The sequence below is a fragment of the Alosa alosa genome, chromosome 5, assembly GCF_017589495.1.
Source record: "Alosa alosa isolate M-15738 ecotype Scorff River chromosome 5, AALO_Geno_1.1, whole genome shotgun sequence".
Classification (NCBI taxonomy): Eukaryota; Metazoa; Chordata; class Actinopteri; order Clupeiformes; family Clupeidae; genus Alosa; species Alosa alosa.
In genome coordinates, this window is record NC_063193.1 from 3,157,092 (window position 1) to 3,177,491 (window position 20,400).

The 20,400-nt window shown below is 41.9% G+C and overlaps 2 protein-coding genes across 2 annotated transcripts in view; both read left to right on the top strand.

Annotated features, from left to right (window-relative positions):
* srrm4 (serine/arginine repetitive matrix 4) overlaps positions 1-11,846 on the top strand; it is a 71,479-nt gene extending 59,633 nt beyond the window's left edge. The window contains exons 8-13 of the mRNA XM_048244030.1: positions 2,852-3,011; positions 5,744-6,021; positions 6,370-6,519; positions 6,894-6,980; positions 7,467-7,610; positions 8,075-11,846. Coding sequence (XP_048099987.1) covers positions 2,852-3,011; positions 5,744-6,021; positions 6,370-6,519; positions 6,894-6,980; positions 7,467-7,610; positions 8,075-8,417 — 1,162 coding nt within the window. The 3' untranslated portion in view covers positions 8,418-11,846. The remainder of the gene's footprint in view (positions 1-2,851; positions 3,012-5,743; positions 6,022-6,369; positions 6,520-6,893; positions 6,981-7,466; positions 7,611-8,074) is intronic.
* A 524-nt stretch (positions 11,847-12,370) lies between these two features.
* Positions 12,371-20,173, top strand: hspb8 (heat shock protein b8). Its single transcript, XM_048244017.1, has 3 exons — positions 12,371-13,050; positions 14,972-15,035; positions 18,344-20,173. The coding sequence occupies exons 1-3, from the start codon at positions 12,669-12,671 to the stop codon at positions 18,540-18,542; spliced, it is 645 nt and encodes a 214-aa protein (XP_048099974.1). The 5' UTR covers positions 12,371-12,668; the 3' UTR covers positions 18,543-20,173.
* The last annotated feature ends 227 nt before the right edge of the window (positions 20,174-20,400 follow it).

The following is a 20,400-nucleotide window of genomic DNA, read 5'->3' on the forward strand; positions in this document are numbered from 1 at the left end:
ATACATTAGAAAGTCTCTGGCTTAACTTAGTTAAACATTAGCTTACTGCATGTTAGTGTTCTCTCCAGTGGTGCTCAGACCTAATGCAATGCATAGGCTAAGCATTTGAAATTTCACATAGCAGTCACATACCTTGAAAATTAACTTTATTAGTTTTACAGTTGAATTGAAAACCGAATTGTCTGTAGTCTCTTTATTTCATGCGACTGCTTAACCAGAGCCCTTATTAGACATTCTCTGGCTTAACAAACTGTTTCAACAATGTTTTCTTCTACGCAATTCACGCAACATTATCGTGAAGCTTCTGCACAGCGGCGCCATCGACTGGTCTGGCATATACACTACAGCACATTTAGCCGGTTACACCTCTGTGTGTACATGCAAGGTTTTGTCTTGCCGGTGTCGTTAAAGGTGTGAAAGCGGTAAGAGAAAATTCACCTGGCGGTTTCGTGTAAACGGCCCCTAAAGAAAATGCACATCAATAAAGCAGCGGGGCCTGACAGACTGTGTCCAAGGCTACTCAAGGCCTGTGCTGCTGAACTGGGGGAGCCACTGAAGCACATCTTCAATTTGAATCTACGCCTTGGAGAAGTTCCAACACTGTGGAAGACATCATGTCTCACCCCTGTCCCTAAGAAGCCACACCCTAGTGAGCTTAATGACTATGACTAATCACATGTGATGAAAACAATGGAGCGACTGGTCTTAGGTATGCTCAGACCCCAGGTATGCCATGCACTAGACCCGTTACAGTTTGCATACCAGGAGAAAGTGGGCGTGGACGATGCCATCACTTATCTTCTACACAGGACACATTCTCAACTAGACAAGGGGAAAAGTGCTGTGAGAATCATGTTCTTTGATTTCTCTAGTGCTTTTAACACCATCCAACCCCTCAGACTGGGAGACAAGCTCTTGCAGATGGGTGTGGACAGATTACCTGACCGAGCGACCACAGTTCGTCAGACTGAAGAACTGTCTCTCTGACACTGTGATCAGCAGCACCGGAGCACCACAGGGAACTGTGCTCTCTCCAGTCCTGTTCACCCTGTACACATCTGACTTCTGCTACAACACCGAGTCATGCCACATGCAGAAGTTTTCTGACGATACTGCAATTGTGGGGTGTATCAGGAACGGGCAGGAGGAGGAGTACAGGAGCCTGGTGGAGGACTTTGTGCAATGGTGCAAACTCAATCATCTTCAACTCAACACTTCAAAGACCAAGGAGATGGTGGTGGATTTCCGCAGGTCTAAGCCCACTCTGCTACCAGTCCCCATTGATGGGGTCAATGTGGAGGTGGTAAGCACCTACAAGTATCTGGGTCTCCACCTGGACAATAAACTGGACTGGTCAGCCAACACTGAGGCACTCTACAAGAAAGGGCAGAGCAGGCTGTACTTCCTGAGGAGGCTGCGGTCCTTCAATGTGTGCAGCAAGCTCCTCAGGATGTTCTACCAGTCTGTTGTTGCCAGCGTCCTCTTCTATGCAGTAGTATGCTGGGGAGGAAGCACAAGGAAGAAGGATGCTGGGCGACTTGACAGGCTGGTAAGGAAAGCTGGCTCTGTAGTGGGAGCTGAACTGGAGTGCATCACTTCAATATCTGACAAAAGGACCCTGAACAAACTGATCAACATCTTGGACAATGAGTGTCACCCACTCCACAGCACTATTGTTAAGCAGAAGAGCCTGATCAGCTGGAGACTTCGCTCACTGCCTTGCACAACAGACAGACTGAGGAAGTCATTTGTCCCCAGGGCCATTGAACTGTTCAATGCTTCACTTAAGGAAAGAGTAGAGATAGACTTCTCTGCATAGTCTGTCTGCCTCTTCACCCCCTCCATGTTTGGATACTGTCTGTCCACTAGCCACTTTTTACCACTGTCTTTCTGCCTCACTGTTTGCGTGCTATATTAGCACATTAGCACATATACATAACCCCTCCCTCCATGCCACAGCCGAACTGTGGCCACACTTATACCTTTTCGTAAAATAGTTATATATATAGATATATAGATATATAGACTTTATTCTTGCACTGTTGCACTGTTGGACTTACTCATTTGCACTATCACCATGACACTCACTCACACAGAGCACCTTACCTTACCTTACTATGCACAGAGAATCAGGCTCAGTCCCTGCCTCAGTCATTGCAAGTGCCTCTTGATTGATTAATCACCACTATGTGGATACTGTTTTTAGAATTGATTTAGATTAAGTGTTAGTATAATTTGTATTTTAGTATATTTAGAATATTCTTTATCTTATACTGTCCTTATTGCTTAGTTGTGTTTTTATATTATATACTTTTAATTACTTTTTCTGCTGTTAGTGAATGTGTATGTGTTGTCTGTATGCTACTGAGACCTTGAATTTCCCCTGGGGATCAATAAAGTATCTATCTATCTATCTATCTATCTATCTATCATTTAACTTTATGACATTCTATTTCACCTGCAGGGAAAATAGGCAAAATCATTTTTGCTGTGACATTCTTCAACATGCCAACTCAGAGTACTATATCATGTTAGTTTGATTTGAGGGCATTCTGAATAATTTAAACACAAGTGACGTACAAGGATTCAACAATTGATATTGTCTTGAAATCATTTTTGTAATGAAATGTAAGGGGGAGTAATGTAATGTTTAGCTTTCCAGTGAGGCAGCTTGCTGCAATATTTGACTTCACAAACAATTACAAAACAACAACACATGCACTAAATAAATAAATAAGAACACTCATATAATATCCCTTACAAAACAACCCTACTGCATGCTGGGTAACTCTCTACCCAGTGACTGGGTAAGTCACTAATTCAACCAACTGTCCTTTGACTGTGTCTCCAGGCAACATCTCCACGCATCAGATCCATTCCAGCCAAATCCAGTAGGCCTGGGGGATGCCCGCCATCTGGACGCTGACCAAAGAGCTTTAGACTGGGGGACAGCAGTCAAGTTAGCCAGTAAAACGCCCCCACATTTCAGCTGCAGTGCCCCGGACAGCACCGTAAGTGTCACTGACTGCCGGCCAAATGGCTCACCTCTGGAACACTGGTCAAGGCCAAGGAAAACAGACGGGAAAGACACAGAGGGACAGAGAGATGGAGAGACGAGAGGGGAGGGAGAACGAGAGAGAGACAGAGAGAGGGAGGAAGAGGAAGAGTGGTGACTTGACTTTTACACAAAGTGGCACTTACCTCAAATGGCTTTATCCAAACACATCCCTATTCAGTGATTGACCAATCACCTCAATATGCTGTAGGTAAAGTAAAATGGCTTTCCAAGATACATTTTTAACAACACTTTTGTACAACATCTAAAAATACATCACACACACACACACACACACACACACACACACAACCAGTGTGGTCGGAGAGGGTAGAGATATAGGCTGACAACATGCAAGGCATAAAGGAACAAAAGTTAGCATTAATAGCAAAGTTTCTTTTAAATGATGTGGTCATTTTGTGGTCATAGTGTCCATTTAGCTCAGCAGTCTAGTCAGCTGTCGTGACATTACCTCTTTATTTTACTCTTCATGTTATCTCAATATTACCATATATCAACATCAGCAACATTTTTCAGATGAATTGCATTTCTATAGATTGATGGTCAGTGACAGACATTGATTTTTAATTAAGGCCTCACGTACTTCTGTGTGATAATAATTTTGTGAAAAATGAAAACTTATCTTAAGTCGCTGCTATACAATAACAGCTTTGGAAAAATACATTTTTAGTATATTCCCAGCATCTGGAAAGTACAGGCAACACCTCCCCTTCCCCTCCCTTCCTCGCCAGAGCTGCTTCTCACAGTTGAAACTGTGTTTTTGTTAAGTCATTGTTTTGTGCTTGTTGAAGCGCGAAATACGTTTAATTTCTTTTGCGCAATCATTAAAGTATGCTAATTACATTCTCAGATGTTTTTAATCGGGACCTACAGCTGGTAATTGAAACGCAACAAACTGTACTTTGAAGCATTTCATGCATGCCCGTACCCATAAATATGGTGCTATCAACACCCCCCACTTCACCAGCCCCTGTCCCAGTAATCCCATCTGGTGGTCAAATGAAAGGGATTTTATTTTTTTCATAATTTGGATGTTTGAAATTAATTCAATGATGCGACACAGCAAATTCTCTGGACACTTAGAACCTGAAACCCTTAAATGCCTTCAGTTGCGGTGGCGGTATTAAACATCGGCATTATTTACACATTATTTAATCCAGCTGAAATTGGATGACTGCGTCTTTTGCAGCTGTTGAGTCAAGCAAATAATTTGAGGCAGGGACTATATGAGGTCCATGGAGCATTTGTAAGACTTGAACAACTCATTAATAAATGTACAGCATGCCCATGTTTTGATTCTGTGCACCAGTACATTGTCTACAAAGTAAAGATCTACAAAATGAAATAGGTGGGTATGGAGCTGTAATAAATACAGAAGTTTTGGTGTTTGTTTTCTCCCCCTCTTAAATACTGACCAATTATTTTATCTAGTAATTATTTTGTTATCACGATAAAGAGGTACTTGTTCCAGTAATCACAGACACACATAGTAAACACAAATGTCAAGAAGTGCTCAGAGTTTTCAAAGAGAAAGGGAGCTTGGTAAAAACAAGTTATACTCCTTGACAAAATCAGATGATAAAAGGAATCCCACCCCATTTAAATCAAAATCATAAAAAGAAAGACAAAACATGTTAACAAGACACTCAACAGGTTTGAAAGCATTTGTCCCTCACATATTGAATAAACTGTTAGGTTTTGGACCATGATATATTTTTTTCATTCTCAGTTGAGTATAGTGGTGATGAGAAATAGTAGTAAGAGGTATGACAGAAATAGTTTAATTTACAGGAGTAGCATTTAAAGTCTTTTAGTTCACTAAAAAAAGTCATTTTCAAGCATTTAGTCTTTAGTTAAAAAAAAAACAAAAGTATATAAAGAAGAACGTTCCAAAGCTGGGCGGTGTGGCTCTGGGTGTGAAGAGAGGGATATTGTCTTTTTCTTGTAACCTACACGTCTGCTGAATCACTTATGTTGCCCGCTCTTCCTTTTTTCTTACACCTTACCTACTTAAGGAGGAAATCTTGATTGGTAAGTCGATGTCATCCGCAGACTTAGGGGATTGCTAAAGGTCGCTGGAGGATACTTAAGCTCTTCTTGCAGGGGAAAAAAGCTCAAAATGTCGTTTTTCTTTAGTTTCTTTCTCTCTGAAGGTTTCCTTAGTTAGAGTGAAGGAATATCTCTTTGTCTGCAGTCCTTATCATTTGTACACATACCCATTTTGTGATGTTTGGTCAACGTTCTTAAAAAGACTTAAATGGGCATTTTGTTACATTTGTTTCTCTCTTCCCTCTTTCAACATAAAGCAGTTTATAGTTTACACACTTTGTTTTCACTATATTGTTTTTCTATTGTTTGTTTTCTTTGTCGTTTCTATTAGTTATGATGTTTATTTTCAAATACTTTGAGTTTGAAACTTCTCTTTCTGTAGGATTATTTGTTTCCCGAAACTCTCCTAGTTTATTCGCATGCGACGATATTTGCATGAACTTTTTTTTTATCTCTCTTAAGTTTTCTGTCCGCTAAAAAAAATAAAATTTCTGTTATTTTGTAGGGAAATACGTGCCTTTTGTAGAGTACTCAAAGTGAATCAATGCAGGTAGCTGCTTAAACCTGTCACCAATGTTTCTTCAAATAAAGCAACATCCTCTCGTTGTCTGATTGCAGATTTCACAGTCAAAGCCTGGAGGTGAGGTTGTACACAAACGGAGCATCCTTGCTGATACGCTGTCCAATCAGAACAAAGGACCGCAGGATTACGACTCGGGCAATGACACATCCTCGCCACCGTCGTCTAAAACGGGCGTCTCGATGTCAAACGTCAGCAGGGTCAAGTCCACCCTGGGGCGTGTAGACGGGGACACTGCGTCCGACTCGGGCAACTCGGTGACCAGCTATGTCTCGCTGTGCAAGCCAGTCGAGAGCACGTCCACCTCCTCCCTCAGGTGAGCTGAGCTGAGCTCACTCTCTCCTCTTTCATATTGTTCTTCTCTCCTTCTTTTGTATTTTCCCTTCTTTCCTTGACTTGTTTGTGATCAAGCGGCCTTTGTCAGAGGTCTCATGGGCATCTTTTTTTCTGATTTTTTTTATTTTCTTGTCCTTCCTTTTTCCTCTGTTCCCCTTTTGTTGTCTTGTCTGATATCAGTCAGAGATCTCATAGCTCATGAAACGTCTTCTCCTGTAGTAGTCTTGTATTATTGTGTTTTGTACACTATTTTATACTATTGTATTGTATAAAATGTTTTTTTGTCAGAGGTATAATCTGAGTCATTCTCTCATGGCTCCCCTTCCAGACCCGGGGGGAGCTCTGCTGTGTGTAAGACTCCTCGGAGAGAGCGACGCAGGACCAGGGCCTTGAGTAGCAGCAGGTCCCGGTCCTCGACCAGCTCCCGTTATTCAGATTCCTCCTACTCCCGAAGTCCGTCCAGATCGCCGGGGAGGAGGTGAGCTGTCCGTTTTTAGAGTTACATATTTCAATGTGTTATGTATAGATCAAATATTAACATTAAGTCTTGTCAATAATATTATGTTTCTTTTATGGACAATTGTCTTGTTCCTCTTTGCATATTTTTGCAACACAACCAACACAAATGGCTTGTACGGGAGGACCTACTCGGCAATAAAATCCATTCTGATGCTTAAGTTATCTAGAGTCATCTGCACACTCTCAAACATTTTCTTTACTCATTAATCTTCGAGCGAGTGTCTGTGTGCTGTGTGTATTTGTTGTTGTTACTGTTGCACAAATGTAAATTTGACAGCCTGAAAGAAAACCACCACACTCCTATATCATTACTAATGATTTGCGTGTCTCAAGGTCATACTCCCGGTCTTCGGCTTACTCACTGGACTCCAGGGACGGGAGTGTGTGCAGTGATAAACTCTCCAAACACTCCCCCAGCAGGTGACTACAGCTAGTCTTACTGATTTGATGACTTGTCTCCTCAAGCATCTAATGAATGGAGTGTGTGTGTGTGTGCGTGTGTGTGTGTGTGTGGGGGGGGTATTCATTACTGGATGTATGTAGCACTACCAATAATACTCATTACAAAACAGTTTCACTTGTCAGACATCTCTGACATATAATGTTGTTAGTTAAGAAACCTTTTTCTTATAAAAAACAAAAATATCTGGAGCTTATCAATGTGTTATTTATATGCTAATGCATGTATTCAAGGTTTACAAAGTTTGGAATGGTATTTTAGAGTGTTGACGTCTTGGTACTTGGAGTGATATGATTTGATTTATCAAAGAACATATAATTAAATCCTATTTCAGCCTCATCATATGGTACTAATACAGATGTTGCGTGCATCAAATAATGCTAATACACCTGATATGCTACTTTTGGAGTATCATAGCATGTATTATTTTTCATTTTGCATAAAAGGGTTCGAGAGTGGAGCAAGGATCACAGTCCTAGTGAGAAGCAGTCGAAGCATGGCAAGAAAAGGCGTAGGAGGAAATCCTACTCCCCCATGCGAAAGAGGAGGAGAGATTCACCCAGTCACCTTGAAGCTCGAAGAATCACCAGGTGCATTTTCCACAACTCCTCTCTACTATTTTAATGACACTTTCCTGTGACAGAATCAGGCTTAACTGAAAATATCTTAATTTATATGAAAAACTTCATGAAAGAAAATACAGTAAAGTAAAGCTGCTTAGCTATTCTAGCTAATATATTCTAGACTAATATTCTAAGCAACTGAAGCTAAAGAGTTCTTTAGCTACCATTCTACCATTCATGTCTGAAGAGAATATTACTTGACCAGACCATCCAATGTACTCTTTGGCACAGAAATGTTAAAAAGCCTTGTTTAAAATTTTGAAGTCTTTATTCATAATGTAATTTTTAAAAACATGGACGATACATGTTAGAAAGTGAGCTGAGCAGCTATTAATTAAGTTCTATTAATTACTTGCCGATCGTTTGACATTCATGTACTCATTAATCGATCGCTAACCGATTTGTCTATCCTCCATTCTGACCTCTGCCAGTGCCCGGAAGAGGCCCATTCCCTACTTCCGGCCCAGCCCCTCGTCTTGCAGTCGGGCCAGCAGCATATCCTCCTTGGGCAGCCTCTTTGGCATCATCCGCAGTGCCAGCAGGAGCCACAGTCGCAGTCGCAGTCGCAGTCGCAGCTGGAGTGGGAGCCGGAGTCGGAGCAGGAGCAGGAGCCGAAGTCACAGTGGCAGCTATTCTAGTTACCGTAGCTACAGCCGCAGCTCTTCATGGGACTCCACGTGTGGAGGTAGAAGCCGGAGCAGAACTCGGAGTCGGACCCGCAGCCGAAGCAGGAGCTACGACTCATTAGGAAGCTACAGCAGAGGTCGTCGTTAGAACCCACGGCAGGGCAGGGCTTCAACGCTAGAACCCATGGCAGGGGGAAGTCACTAAAAAACCCCTGCAGGTGTCCTCACTAGAACCCCGGCAGAACCTATGGAACGTTGTTAGAATGCTGGCGGCACTATTACAAAGCAGACAATTTTAGACAATGTTTTAAGAGTTATATTAGGTAGATTTTTTCATGGTGTTGCCTACTGTCTTATTTATAATTAATTTATTTGATTGGTTGGTTTATTTATTTGCTTTTTTTATTTATTGACTGTGTTTTCCTGGCCAAAGGCGCAGTTGATCATGTATGAAGAGAGGTTCAGAAAGACAGACAGTGATGTTTTGCCAGATTAATTTCATTCGCTGCTTCTTCTCTTTGGCAGACATTTTTGGGAGGACGCTTCTGAGTTGCAATTTTATGCGTATTGTGAATTTTTTGTTATGTTTAGTATATTTTTCTATAACCTTCATTTTCAGGGATAGTGTCAGAGGCACTTGAGAAAAACCTGGGGGGGGCAAAAAAAACACTGGCATGGTAATGGCTCCAATTTTAGCTTCTGACACCCAAATCACATAGATGCCAGCTTTGAAAAATGATCAGTCTGCTGACTGTGCTGGTAAACACACACACACACACACACATAAATGCACAGATCAAATGTCAGACATATTTATCTCCCATGCAAGAGCACAACAATTCAAATGTCATCTGATATGATAATAGCTGATAGCCCACAATGAACGGGTTAAAAAGAAAAAAGAAAGCAGGAAAAACAAAAACATGTGAGCATCACACTGATGGAATCGCAGTGGGATCCATCCCATCTGTGCATGACACAATAGATTGATTAGGATGCATACTGATGCGTGCTCCCATGGAGATGAAAACCCGGTGGGCTTTGCCAGATAGCACCTGGTTCTGGAAACGATCCAGCTAGACATGGGCCAAATCTGGGCCAGAAAAGAGACAGAATTAGCGGGTTCCTGATACGGTTCTGTGTGAGCTGGCAATTCAGAGAGCTGTTTTAGCGCCTGTTCATTAACAAATTAAATACTTCATGTTGTCATTATATATAAACGTTCATTATTTACATATGACCATAGATATGTACTCTGGGTCATCTGCTTTGGCTTGACAATGATGATAAGGCCCTGTGTTAGATCAGTGGTTATGGAGACCACAGAGACAGAATTTTAATCTGTGAATAATTTTTTGGACCAATATATTTTGCTCTCCCGTCTACCATAGTAGCATAGTGATGTACTCTTCAGTGAACCTGCACTAATCTGGCCCTGATCAGGTCAGAGGTCACACCCTGGGTTCTAACTTCCCAGAGTTCACCCTGGGATCTAACCTCTATTGATGGGCAATGAGCAACGGGCAATGAGCAAAAGTGGACCAAAGCTAATTTGATAACGAAATGGTGGAATGATTTAATAATATTTAATATAATCTCATTTAATACAATGAGCAAGATCCTAAATGCAGACATCTGTAGATCAGAGATTCTCCACACAATAGCTTTAGTTCATGCACGACAAACTTTGCTTGTTTGGTTGTCACTCTGCTTGTTGCCTGTCAATGAAAATAGCCTCCCTGTCTGCTAAGGTGTTCCAAATGTCCATGTTGTGAACTCCCAGCAAAAAGTCTCCCACACTGACAGACTAATAAGCACTGAGTTGCAATCATGTCCAATGCACAGAAAGTAGGAGAGTATGAATGTGGATTTTCACACCAGTTGGCAGATATAATTATGCTTTGTGGCTGACAAGACCCAGCGCCACTGCAAGGGAATATACCATGGCACTTGGGTGACAGCTCAATATACAAATGACAAAAGCACTTTACAAGTTGCGTGAGCCATTTTCTGAGAGCCTCCTCTCTAGATTTGTGCAGGCTCTTTATTCAGATACATAAACCAGGACATCAAGTTAGGAGTATTTTATATTATTTATTGATTCATTATTATTGATTATTGATTGATTATTTATTCAGCCTGCAATTGATCCACTATTGCTTTTTTATTTTCATATCAATGTCATTTTTTTTTTTACTTGTCACATTCATTTTATTTTTCCATTTTATTTTTACTGTTTATAAACTGTACAGTTTCAGGGCAAAAGATAAATGTAATTTACATATCACATGCTATTGTTTCATCTCATGTATGCAGCCATTTCCTTGTCTTATGTAGTTCATCCAACATAACTCTTGTTTTTATAGCTGATTTCACATGTTAATTAAAGACATTCACTGTTGGTCATTTTTGTTTTATTATGCAGAAATTCATCATGATTCAGCCATTTAATATTTATGAACTGACATTTGGGCAAAAATGGTCAGTGGCAATGTTTTTTTCTTAAACATTATATGTAATTACATGCAATTATGTGCAAAACCGTAAAGTAACACCTCTGTTAAATGGAATTAATTTCTACATACCAAATGTAATGTCCGGGATCCAGCTTTTATATTTTTCTATGTACGTTACCTTTCAAAACCAATAATTAACTGTCATCAGACCACAATAAAAATGACACAAAATTAAGATAGGGCATGACTCATGTGGCTACCAAACCAGATAGCAGCATGTGGTCTGAATCTGGCATGGATCCGATAATCTGGACAGCAACTGGCAAGTCATAGTCAACAGAACATCTTTAAAAATGGATAAAAACAAATTATAATGCTTTGGTTGTTCCCTGAAGATGGATGATGGTTTGTGGTCGACTTATTGGGTCCATTAAATAATACAACAGCCCACAGTATGCAGATCAACATAGTGTTCTTTGTGTACTGCATAATGTTCATTTCTAGACAAAGTGATTGAGGACAACAAGAGAGACAAGAAGAATAGACAGAAAAATAACTATTTTACTTTTCTATGGAATTCCAAAGCCACCTTTCCACTCTGATAGCACTGTTTTCCCTTCTCAAACAGTTACAGGAATGAAAGTGTGTCAAAGTTGATGTTATCTGAGAATATGTATATAGAGTGGGTATATATATATATGGAGGTGCTGTTTTATTGATTGTGTGTGAGGCATTTATGACATAGAATTTATAACCACAAGGATCCTGTTTCACATGGTTTATATTGATTTTGCTTTGTAAAATATGAGAGAACCATATATCAAAACAGACAAAAAATATGTAAGTGTTTGATTTCCCAAATATGAAGAATGCAGATATCAGCCTCCAAGAAAAACAAAGGGGCAGAGTGCAAGACCTACAACAGATTCCAACAGTTTACAGCTTTGTGTATGAAAACAACACAAATACATTGCTCCTGGCCTGTGTGACAGTTTGACTGGATTTAGTTTAGGGACAGAAATTCCCTGTTACAGTCAATAAAATGTAATGCTCTGTAATGTAATTGATGTATTAGATAAATTTCACAAGATTAAAAATGATCAATACGTACTTCAACGAAACAGATCGAGTCTCTCTGTGTTGGTGGCTGACTTCAAATGTGAATGTCGTTTTCCATCATAGGCCTATCTGATTCATGCTGTCTTCCTATATAGCCTGTGAATATGGTTTCCAATAAAAGTTGTGTAACATAAGGTTGACCCCATATAGCCATTATCTTTATAGATGGGATATGATCACGAATTCCTCTTAGTTTGCTTCATGCATATTTTAGCGAATGGGCGCTAGGGGAATCATGTACAGAAGTCGATTTGAAGCTGTAAACTTGTTATCACTGCGCGCTTACAGCACTAGCCGTGTTGTTTTATCCGAATGATGACATCATGTTGCCCCCATCACTGTAGCTAGGTTAAATGCCGCCGCCAGTATTGAGGTGGTGTGCTGTTTTCTATTAAAGAGAAAGTGAGTCATTGGGGGTAGTGCGAAGTGTAATTCAGCGTTGCTTTGGAAGTGACACATCGACCATGTCCAAACTTGGAAGGGGAGGGTCTTTGGTCAGCTGTTGTGTCGGGCACTTTCTGGACTTTGCTATGTATCATAGGGTGAACTCGAACTCGGGTGGATCTATAAAACAGCTTTGCTATTTACTGTTTCCAGTTATCTTTGGTCAGACGGAAACGGAGGTCAGTCTTCCCTTCAGAAAGTTTTTGGTAGTGAGACAAGTCTTTGAAGTTGTCAAGACCGGCTGAAAATCTTTTGATTTTTTTTTATAAGGAGGTAATGATAAGAGCTCACTTACCTCTGGTTGCTGACAACGGATTATTTTCAACCGTTTATAAACCGAAACTTTGTTAAGATTCCCTTATTCTTCACGGCGGCGCACTATGGGCGATGGGGATTTCTACACGTTGGGGAGCAGGCAAAGGGGACCTAGGGATCCGTTCAGAGAGCAGTCTCTGGCGTCTCGCTTTATGGAGGACGACTTTGGAATTCCTTTCCCCGAAGACCTCTCAATGGACTGGCCTGGCTGGGCACGGCCGCGACTGAGTACCCGACTCAACGCTCCCTGGACGGGTGGCCTGCGCACGGCGGGGTTCCCCCGCACATCCATGGGGTCGCCTACGGTCTACAGCTCACGGTACAGCGAGCCCCGCAGCTCGCCGACGCCGAACCCCGACGAGCCCTGGAAAGTGTGCGTGAATGTGCATAGCTTCCAACCCGAGGAGCTAAACGTCAAAACTAAGGACGGTTTTGTAGAAGTGTCAGGTGAGCAGCCTCTAGAAAGACCCTGAAAATAACTCATACAAACTACATAATTTGTCATTAATAGCCGTTTTCATGTAGGTTTTAGCAGATTGAGGGAGATTATATTTGTATGAGAGAGTGGATGTACATGTAAGTGTGTGCGTGTGTGTGTGTGTGTGTGTGAGGGAGAGAGAGAATAAATGTGTGTGTGTGTGTGTGTGTGTGTGTGTTACTTCAAGCCTGGGATATGACTTGCACATTTCCCCAGCACGTGTAACTTAATGACAACTGCTTGGATGCCTCCAGCCTCACCCCACCAGCGCACCACAATTAGCCAAGGGCTGCTTTTCCATTTCACTGTGGCCTAGTAACGCAACAGCAATGCGTCAGGCCCACTGCGCGGGGAATAAACTAGGGAGACAAGTGATCTCTGATGTAAACAAAGTGTCACACACAAAAACAAAATCATTGTCATGTTGGCGGTAGTTCCAGTGCAAAGCTAAGGGACGGGAGCACTAAAGAGGGAGGTGGGTAAAAGCATTGTAGTGCTGAGAAACCCTACTGGAGTAGGGGAACATGGGCCAGCCTGCCAGTGGGCTTTTTATAAGCACATAGCTGCTGGTATGCCAGCTGGATCACTCTGTCACAGAGGAGGAGGCCTAGAGATTGCTCACGTCACTCGACCCTGTTCTAAAAGCAGGCTCAGCAGCACTAGACACACACACACACACACACACACACACACACACACACTGTTCATGGAATGCTGTATGAAGAGGTCCAGCAGCACGTTATGCTGAGGCGTTATAGTGCCTTTAAAAAAAGAGTGAAATGTCATGGCCGCCTCAGCTACTGCTCACACAAAGACTTCAACGGGAGTTTATCTCACCGGTGGGGTATGAAAATGGGGCCTCGGTGGGAAAGGAATGTGACATCTAGGCCTGAAGAGATTATGTACAGATAACAGGTGACTCGGTAACAGATCTGGCTTGGATCTGACCCAAATCCAGAATCCACAGTGGGAGAATGGGAGACAGAGAGTGTGAGAGAAAGCGAGAGAGAGAGTCATTAATACTGTATCTTACAAAATGTAATACGTACACTCTTCATAGTTTGAAACGTGTATCTTTGGTAACAATGGCTTCATTAATTAATGCCATTAGAGCTTTGTTTTATTTTATTTGAGACAGATTGAGAGTTTAGGAAAAGAGAGAGAGAGAGAGATTAGGAAAAGAGGGTGAGTGAGGAACAGAGGGAGAGTGAAAGGATGAGCGAGGGACGGGTCATTGTCCATTTTGTCCTCGCTCTTCTAGCAAGTTCCACAGGTGAAGAAGTCACACTGGGGGTGTAGAATTGCACATAACTCGCTGGGGGCCCGGGTGCCCGGGGTGTGGCGCCACTGACATTTAGTGGCTGAATGCAGCTGCCCAGTTAAGTCCCAAACAGGACCTTGAGAATTGGCCCAGACTCTGGATCTTTCCAGCGCCCAGAGTTACGCCTCCGCCTTACGATCACATATCAGCTCTTCCCTGTAGCACGATGTTAATATTTCAGTGTGTTTATCTACTGTAGCACTGTAACTAAGACTACTTGGTGCACAAACTATGGAAGTTATCCTTAATGTACAAGTAAGCTGGCAGATCATCAGAACTGGAATTAGAGTTGTGTTTTATCGGTAAGTCTGTTGACGCACACAAGGAATTTGGTTCTGCCTGCTTGTGCCTCTCAGTACAGAAAACAATACCGTATACACAGTATACAATGCAGTACAACATAGACAGTACACAATATAGAGACAATGTCCTTTGAGTGTTTTGAGAAATCTAAAGCTCTACTGCAGCCAAAGAGTCTATTCTGTATTCAGACTCTACAGGAGTTGTCCTTGAGGTAAGAGGTAGATCTGTGTCTGTGTTGTTTGGTGACATTGTTCCTTCATTTACAGGGAAACATGAAGAGAAGCAAGACGAGGGAGGCATCGTGACTAAAAACTTCACAAAGAAAATTCAGTGAGTATCATGAAAGCCTTTAAACAAGTGAAATATCTTCCATGTTTTTCATTTGTCCTGGTAGGCTATAGTGGAACTAATCTCTCCTTGACGTGAAGAAAGAGTTTGGTGCTGTAAATAGTATTGTGAACACATTAAATACATTTCAACGCAGTCATCTTTCATGAGTATTCTGGAATGTTTCACTTTAGTGATTCAAACAGAAAGAGAGAGACTAAAGAGTTTAAGTGAATATGTGCATACTAAACTATACAGATAATTTTTATGGATGTTTTACACCTACTTTTAAAAGGCAGGCTTGTCAGCATTCATTAAACACCCACACACACAGACACACACACACACACACACACACACACACACACACACACACACACACACACAGGCACACACACACGCACTGACTGTGCTGTAAGACACGACTCAAACACGAGTGGAATGATTGCAATCCGTCTGTGTTTACCCTCTCTCTTCTCATGGAGCCCCAAACTGGGCAGGGGCTCGTCGCATCGTTTTTTCCATATCAACTCTATTCCTGTAATTGGACCATGGGACTTCAAACAGGCCTGTTTATCAGCACTTCTGCCTTCCGGGATCATCACATCAATGTGGCTAATTTCCTGTCTGGTAATTAGCGGTTAGCTGGCCCCAACCGCTGGCGCTCTCTTTACTATCGCTGCCCGGCCCTATATTTGGAGTCCTTCAGATGATACTGTCTTCGTTTTGGGGGGAAATTAAACTTGAAGCAAAAGACAGATGGAATTATAAATAACTGTCCTCAATACACAAATCCTACAACTGAGGAAATGCTGCAAAGGACATATTAGACATTAGGCTAGTGGATGTTAGGATTACTGCTGAGTGAATGCCCAAGTCTTGGTTGCCAAGATTTCCAGGCTACTTGTGGAATGCGTTGTCATATTGCGCAGTTGTCTCTTAGTCATTCCAGTGAGACATGGTTTAAATTCTGAGACATTTGAGTGAAATTTAGAGTGACATTTGTAATTAGGCTACTGTCCTGTGCTTCTTTATAAAGATCCCTGCCTTGTTCTGTTCTTTTCATTTGGCTCCATGGGAAGATCCAAGAAAAGAACCCAAGGAACGTTTAAGACAGAGACAGAGCAGACCTGAGAGTTTTTCTAATTTTTTTTCTCTGTCAGGCCTGCATTCTCCAGTCTCCCTCAGAAGCATATTGGAAGGCTGTTGGCAGTCACCCACAATCAATGTGAGATATAGACTGGGGAAAAAAAACTTTGCTGGAGGTAAACAAAATCCAGAGCTGGATAGATAAGGCCCCTGAGATGCCCCTGACATAATAAGTTGGCCGAGCAATTTGACTTTGCCGAGAGTGATGATTTTGCCATACAGCAGTCGGCTCTCAGTTGACCCCCTGTTGATTCGGAGAGCAACCCCTGGGATTCGTTGTTATTTTGAAGCACTTGTGATTACTGTGACGATGTGTGCCCTATACATGATGACTCTTGAAATGGCCAGTCGTGGTCCTTCAGAGGGACAGTAGCATAGCCATGCTAATTGAATGCAGCCTGGGCACAAAGTGGACTGTGGCCCCTGAGGTTTATATAAGCACCATGGCCACTTGGCAGCTTTTACGGAAAACCCCAGTCGGGCTATATTTGGCTATGGTGCTTAATGAAACCCAGAGTCTGTCTGTCTCTCTCTCTCTCCCTCTCTCTCTTACTCTCTCTTTCTCTGTCATGTTCTCTCTTGCTCTCTCTCTCTTGGTGTCTCTCTGTTATGCTCTTGCTCTTTCTCTGTCTCTCTATGCCTCTGTAGCCTTCTCTCAACTCTCTCTCTCACTTTGAAAGTGGTACATTTTTAACCTAGTTAATGCTTTGAAATGCTCACATAAGGAAAAAGACAAGGTTTCACCCAAGGACTGAGGGTATTTTGCAGTCATGTTATTAGAAAGCTGAAAATGCCTGAATGCATAAACACACAGTTTCCTGAAACTCCTCTCTGGCTATTATTGTTTCTCGCTTTAATCCGATCAATTACCTCCACGGCCCTACGAGGGCTATTTTCCCCTTCATTTTTCCCTTTTCCCTTCCCTTCATCTGGGTGTAGCTGATGCAGGGCTCATCCCACCCTATACATGTCATCTGGGTGTAGCTGATGCAAATATGTCCATAAAAGCAAAAAGAAAAGCTAAAAAAACAACGGGGGGCTAACTCTGTAATCTGTCATGAAAACAGGTCGCAGCCGGCCTGCCTTCCTGGTGAGCTGATTACACAGAGTGAGTGCACAGATGGAACATTTTGTGTGATAAACTTAGAGTCAGGTGATGATTTGTAATAATTGGAAAACAGCCCTTGTTTCTCAGAATTGCACCTGCAGCACTCTCCGTCTCCATCTGACTCTCATCTCATCACCCCCCTTTCTCCTCTATCTCCTCTCTCTCTCCCTCTCCTCTCTCCCTCTCTCTCTCTCTCTCTCTCTCTCTCTCACACACACACTTCACTCAAAAAGTATCCGCAGTGGCAAACATTTAAATGAAAACCAAGAAATGCATTAAGAAGCATCTTGCCATGCCGTGGTGCTTTGGGGGTTGAAATTTTGCCGAGGAAAGCAAACACAACCAAACTTTCCCTCACTGCTGTACAGTATATTGTTTTCTTGGAGAGTTTATGCTCTTGTCTTTTGGGCTGTATAGTCTTTTGCCCTCTCTCCAAACAGATCAACTACCATCATTCATAACTATAACTTAACTAAAACTCTATTTCAATAATATAATCCATTGTGTGTTTAAAAGAGCCAGTGTTGAAAACACTAAATATTCAATAACTCTAAAGTTACTGAAAAAAGCTGTAATTTCAAGTCTGTAGGTCTATCTATCTATCTATATCTATCTATAAATTAAGTTACATCACTGTATGAAATAAGTCATTTTGTAAAATAATACTGCTATTTACACCCAAAAAGCATACACTCTAGTTTTCGCTTGGATGTAGTCTGAATTGCTCCACACCCAATCCCATTACAATGAGATCATCGGAGTCATTCTGATCTGTTTGGCCTGGAGGCTGAGGGGCTGACCCTTGTGCTTGCCCCTGTGGCTTGGCTTTTTACTGCGAGTCCAATTTCCCCCTCTCTTATTGCTGTTGTCTTAGCGGGGATGTCAGCCCCTTTTTGTCTGTTGATTTTTTTATCTAGGCAGTGCACAGCATAAGTGCACTGTCACTCTTGGCAGGTTGCCTGGCAGCTCTAAATGTGTTTCCTCTCATCTCTCATCTGCATGTGTGTGTGTGTGTGTGTGTGTGTGTTTTATTTTTTTTTTTCCAATTCCACAGGATCCCGGCAGATGTTGACCCTCTCACAGTGTTCGCCTCACTCTCCCCCGAGGGGGTGCTCATCATCGAGGCGCGCCAGACGCCACCATATTACCTCTACAGCAGTGAGATGCCCAGGGACGAGCCCATGGCGGGGTCGGCAGCGGCGCCGATGGCAGCTGAAGCAGAACCCAAACCCCAGGAGGCCACCGTAGCGTAACTCGCCAAACATCACCGTGCCCCCGTGCAGTATTAAAGGCCATCCAGCTAATCCAATAGATGTTTTTCCCTCCCTCCCTTCCATCTCTCTCTCTCTCTTAGTCTGTCGTTTCCCCTTTGGCTCGGGGTTAGTCCCTCTGCGTGAGGTGAATGGCTGTCTTATGAGCTCTGTGCCTGAGTACCTTACACACAACCTTTTGATCCTCGCCGAAGAAGTCGCATAGCCTCAAGCCCACTTATGTCTGGATTGGATTGGCGCTATAGGTTTTCCCTTTTTTTTAGTTTACCAACTGGGTATTTTGACTTCTGACATACGCTTTTTAAACGTTTTTAAACATCAAATGGGCTTCATTATGAGGTGGACTGAAAGAAACATGGGTTCTGAAACATACAGTGAAATATTACATTACTTGTGGGATGTGTTATATGTGACTCTACGGCGAAACCAGTCCAAACGGTCAATGTTTCAAATGGAGTTATTGTGTTTTCATGAAAGACCATAACACAAACCTTCAAATGACACTATCTGGTGTGACACTACAGTATCTGGCCCTCTGTTTGGAGGAGCTGTACCAAGGATTACGTGTCAGTGGACTTGCATTCGCTGTCAGGCACTTCATGTCATGTCTGTTGCCATTATGTGTTACAACAGAATTTTTAATGTTGCTACCATGGGCGGTTTTGATCAGTTTGTCAAGTGCAAATAAAGTGTTGTTGCGCTTAAGTCTAATCTAAGTCTATACTAATTTGACCTATTAGCTAGCCTATAACATTAAAAGTCACACCGTAAGAACACCGTAAACCTAATGATAGCATAAAAAAAGCATCATGACACCATCTCAAAAAAATTCTACATATCCTAAAACAGCAACATGCGATATCAGACTGGTTTTCTGTGGAGAGTCACATATAGTCATTGGGGTTCCTTCAGAACTAGTAGGTTGTATGTGTCACTGTTAGGGTCTACTATCACTGGTGCTCACAAAGGTTTGTTGTGGGCACAGAAAATACTTTTGACAAAAAAACAAAGATAAAGAAAAGCAAAGCAAAAAGGGCTGTTTGTCAAAGTGTCAGGGTCTGAGGCCGACTATATTTCATCACCACCAAACACTCCACCAGATCCCCAGGATCCCCAGCAGCTGGCACAGAAAAAAAAATTTAAATTAAAAAGCAATCTTCCACGACATCCTCTCCAGTCTGACATGGAAATGTTTGTCTTGGCTCCATCTACTGTATGCTGTGTGTGTTTTAACTTACTAGCTTTGTGTTTTTGTGTAAAGACTGAGGGACATAAAAATCAATGCGCCATTGGCCAATAATTAATAAGGTCAGCTGTGTAGCAGAAAGGGAATTATTCCCTTATTGGCGATGTATTGATGCTTTACTCATTGTAAATATTTAAATCAGTATATTAACCAGCCTGGTCATGGGAGATTATAAGATTTTAAGAGGTCTTACAAAATGATGTTTTCTTTCTTTTTTTATTATGTGTGGTGAAGATATATTCTCTTCAAATGAATGAATTCAAGTGAATGAAATTTTACCAGACCAGATTCTACAAGATGCCTTTGTATTGTATGTACATGCAATAAAATTAATAAGAATAAATAATAAAAAAAATCTCTCTCACTACCCTTTCGCCTGGTGTGTGGTCACATCTGTGTGTTTTTGTTCTGCACTACTCAGCCTTTTTTTTTGGAAGTCTTCCAGCAGGACGTGATTTGCCCAGCAGCCAGTAATTGGGTGGCAGATTAGTGAAAGGCTTATTTAAGACGGCTTGGCTTGGCCAAGGGCCCCTCGCTAGGCTACATGTTAGCTGAGAAATAGTTGGTGGGTGTTTCTGCTACAGTGATCACCGG

What these genes read in the sequence shown, in the direction of transcription:
- hspb8 (XM_048244017.1), top strand. Translation starts at nt 12,669, where the DNA reads ATGGGCGATGGGGATTTCTACACGTTGGGGAGCAGGCAAAGGGGACCT. An exon ending in CGGTTTTGTAGAAGTGTCAG is followed by an intron (nt 13,051 to 14,971) that starts GTGAGCAGCCTC and finishes CTTCATTTACAG; the next exon opens with GGAAACATGAAGAGAAGCAA. An exon ending in AACTTCACAAAGAAAATTCA is followed by an intron (nt 15,036 to 18,343) that starts GTGAGTATCATG and finishes CCAATTCCACAG; the next exon opens with GATCCCGGCAGATGTTGACC.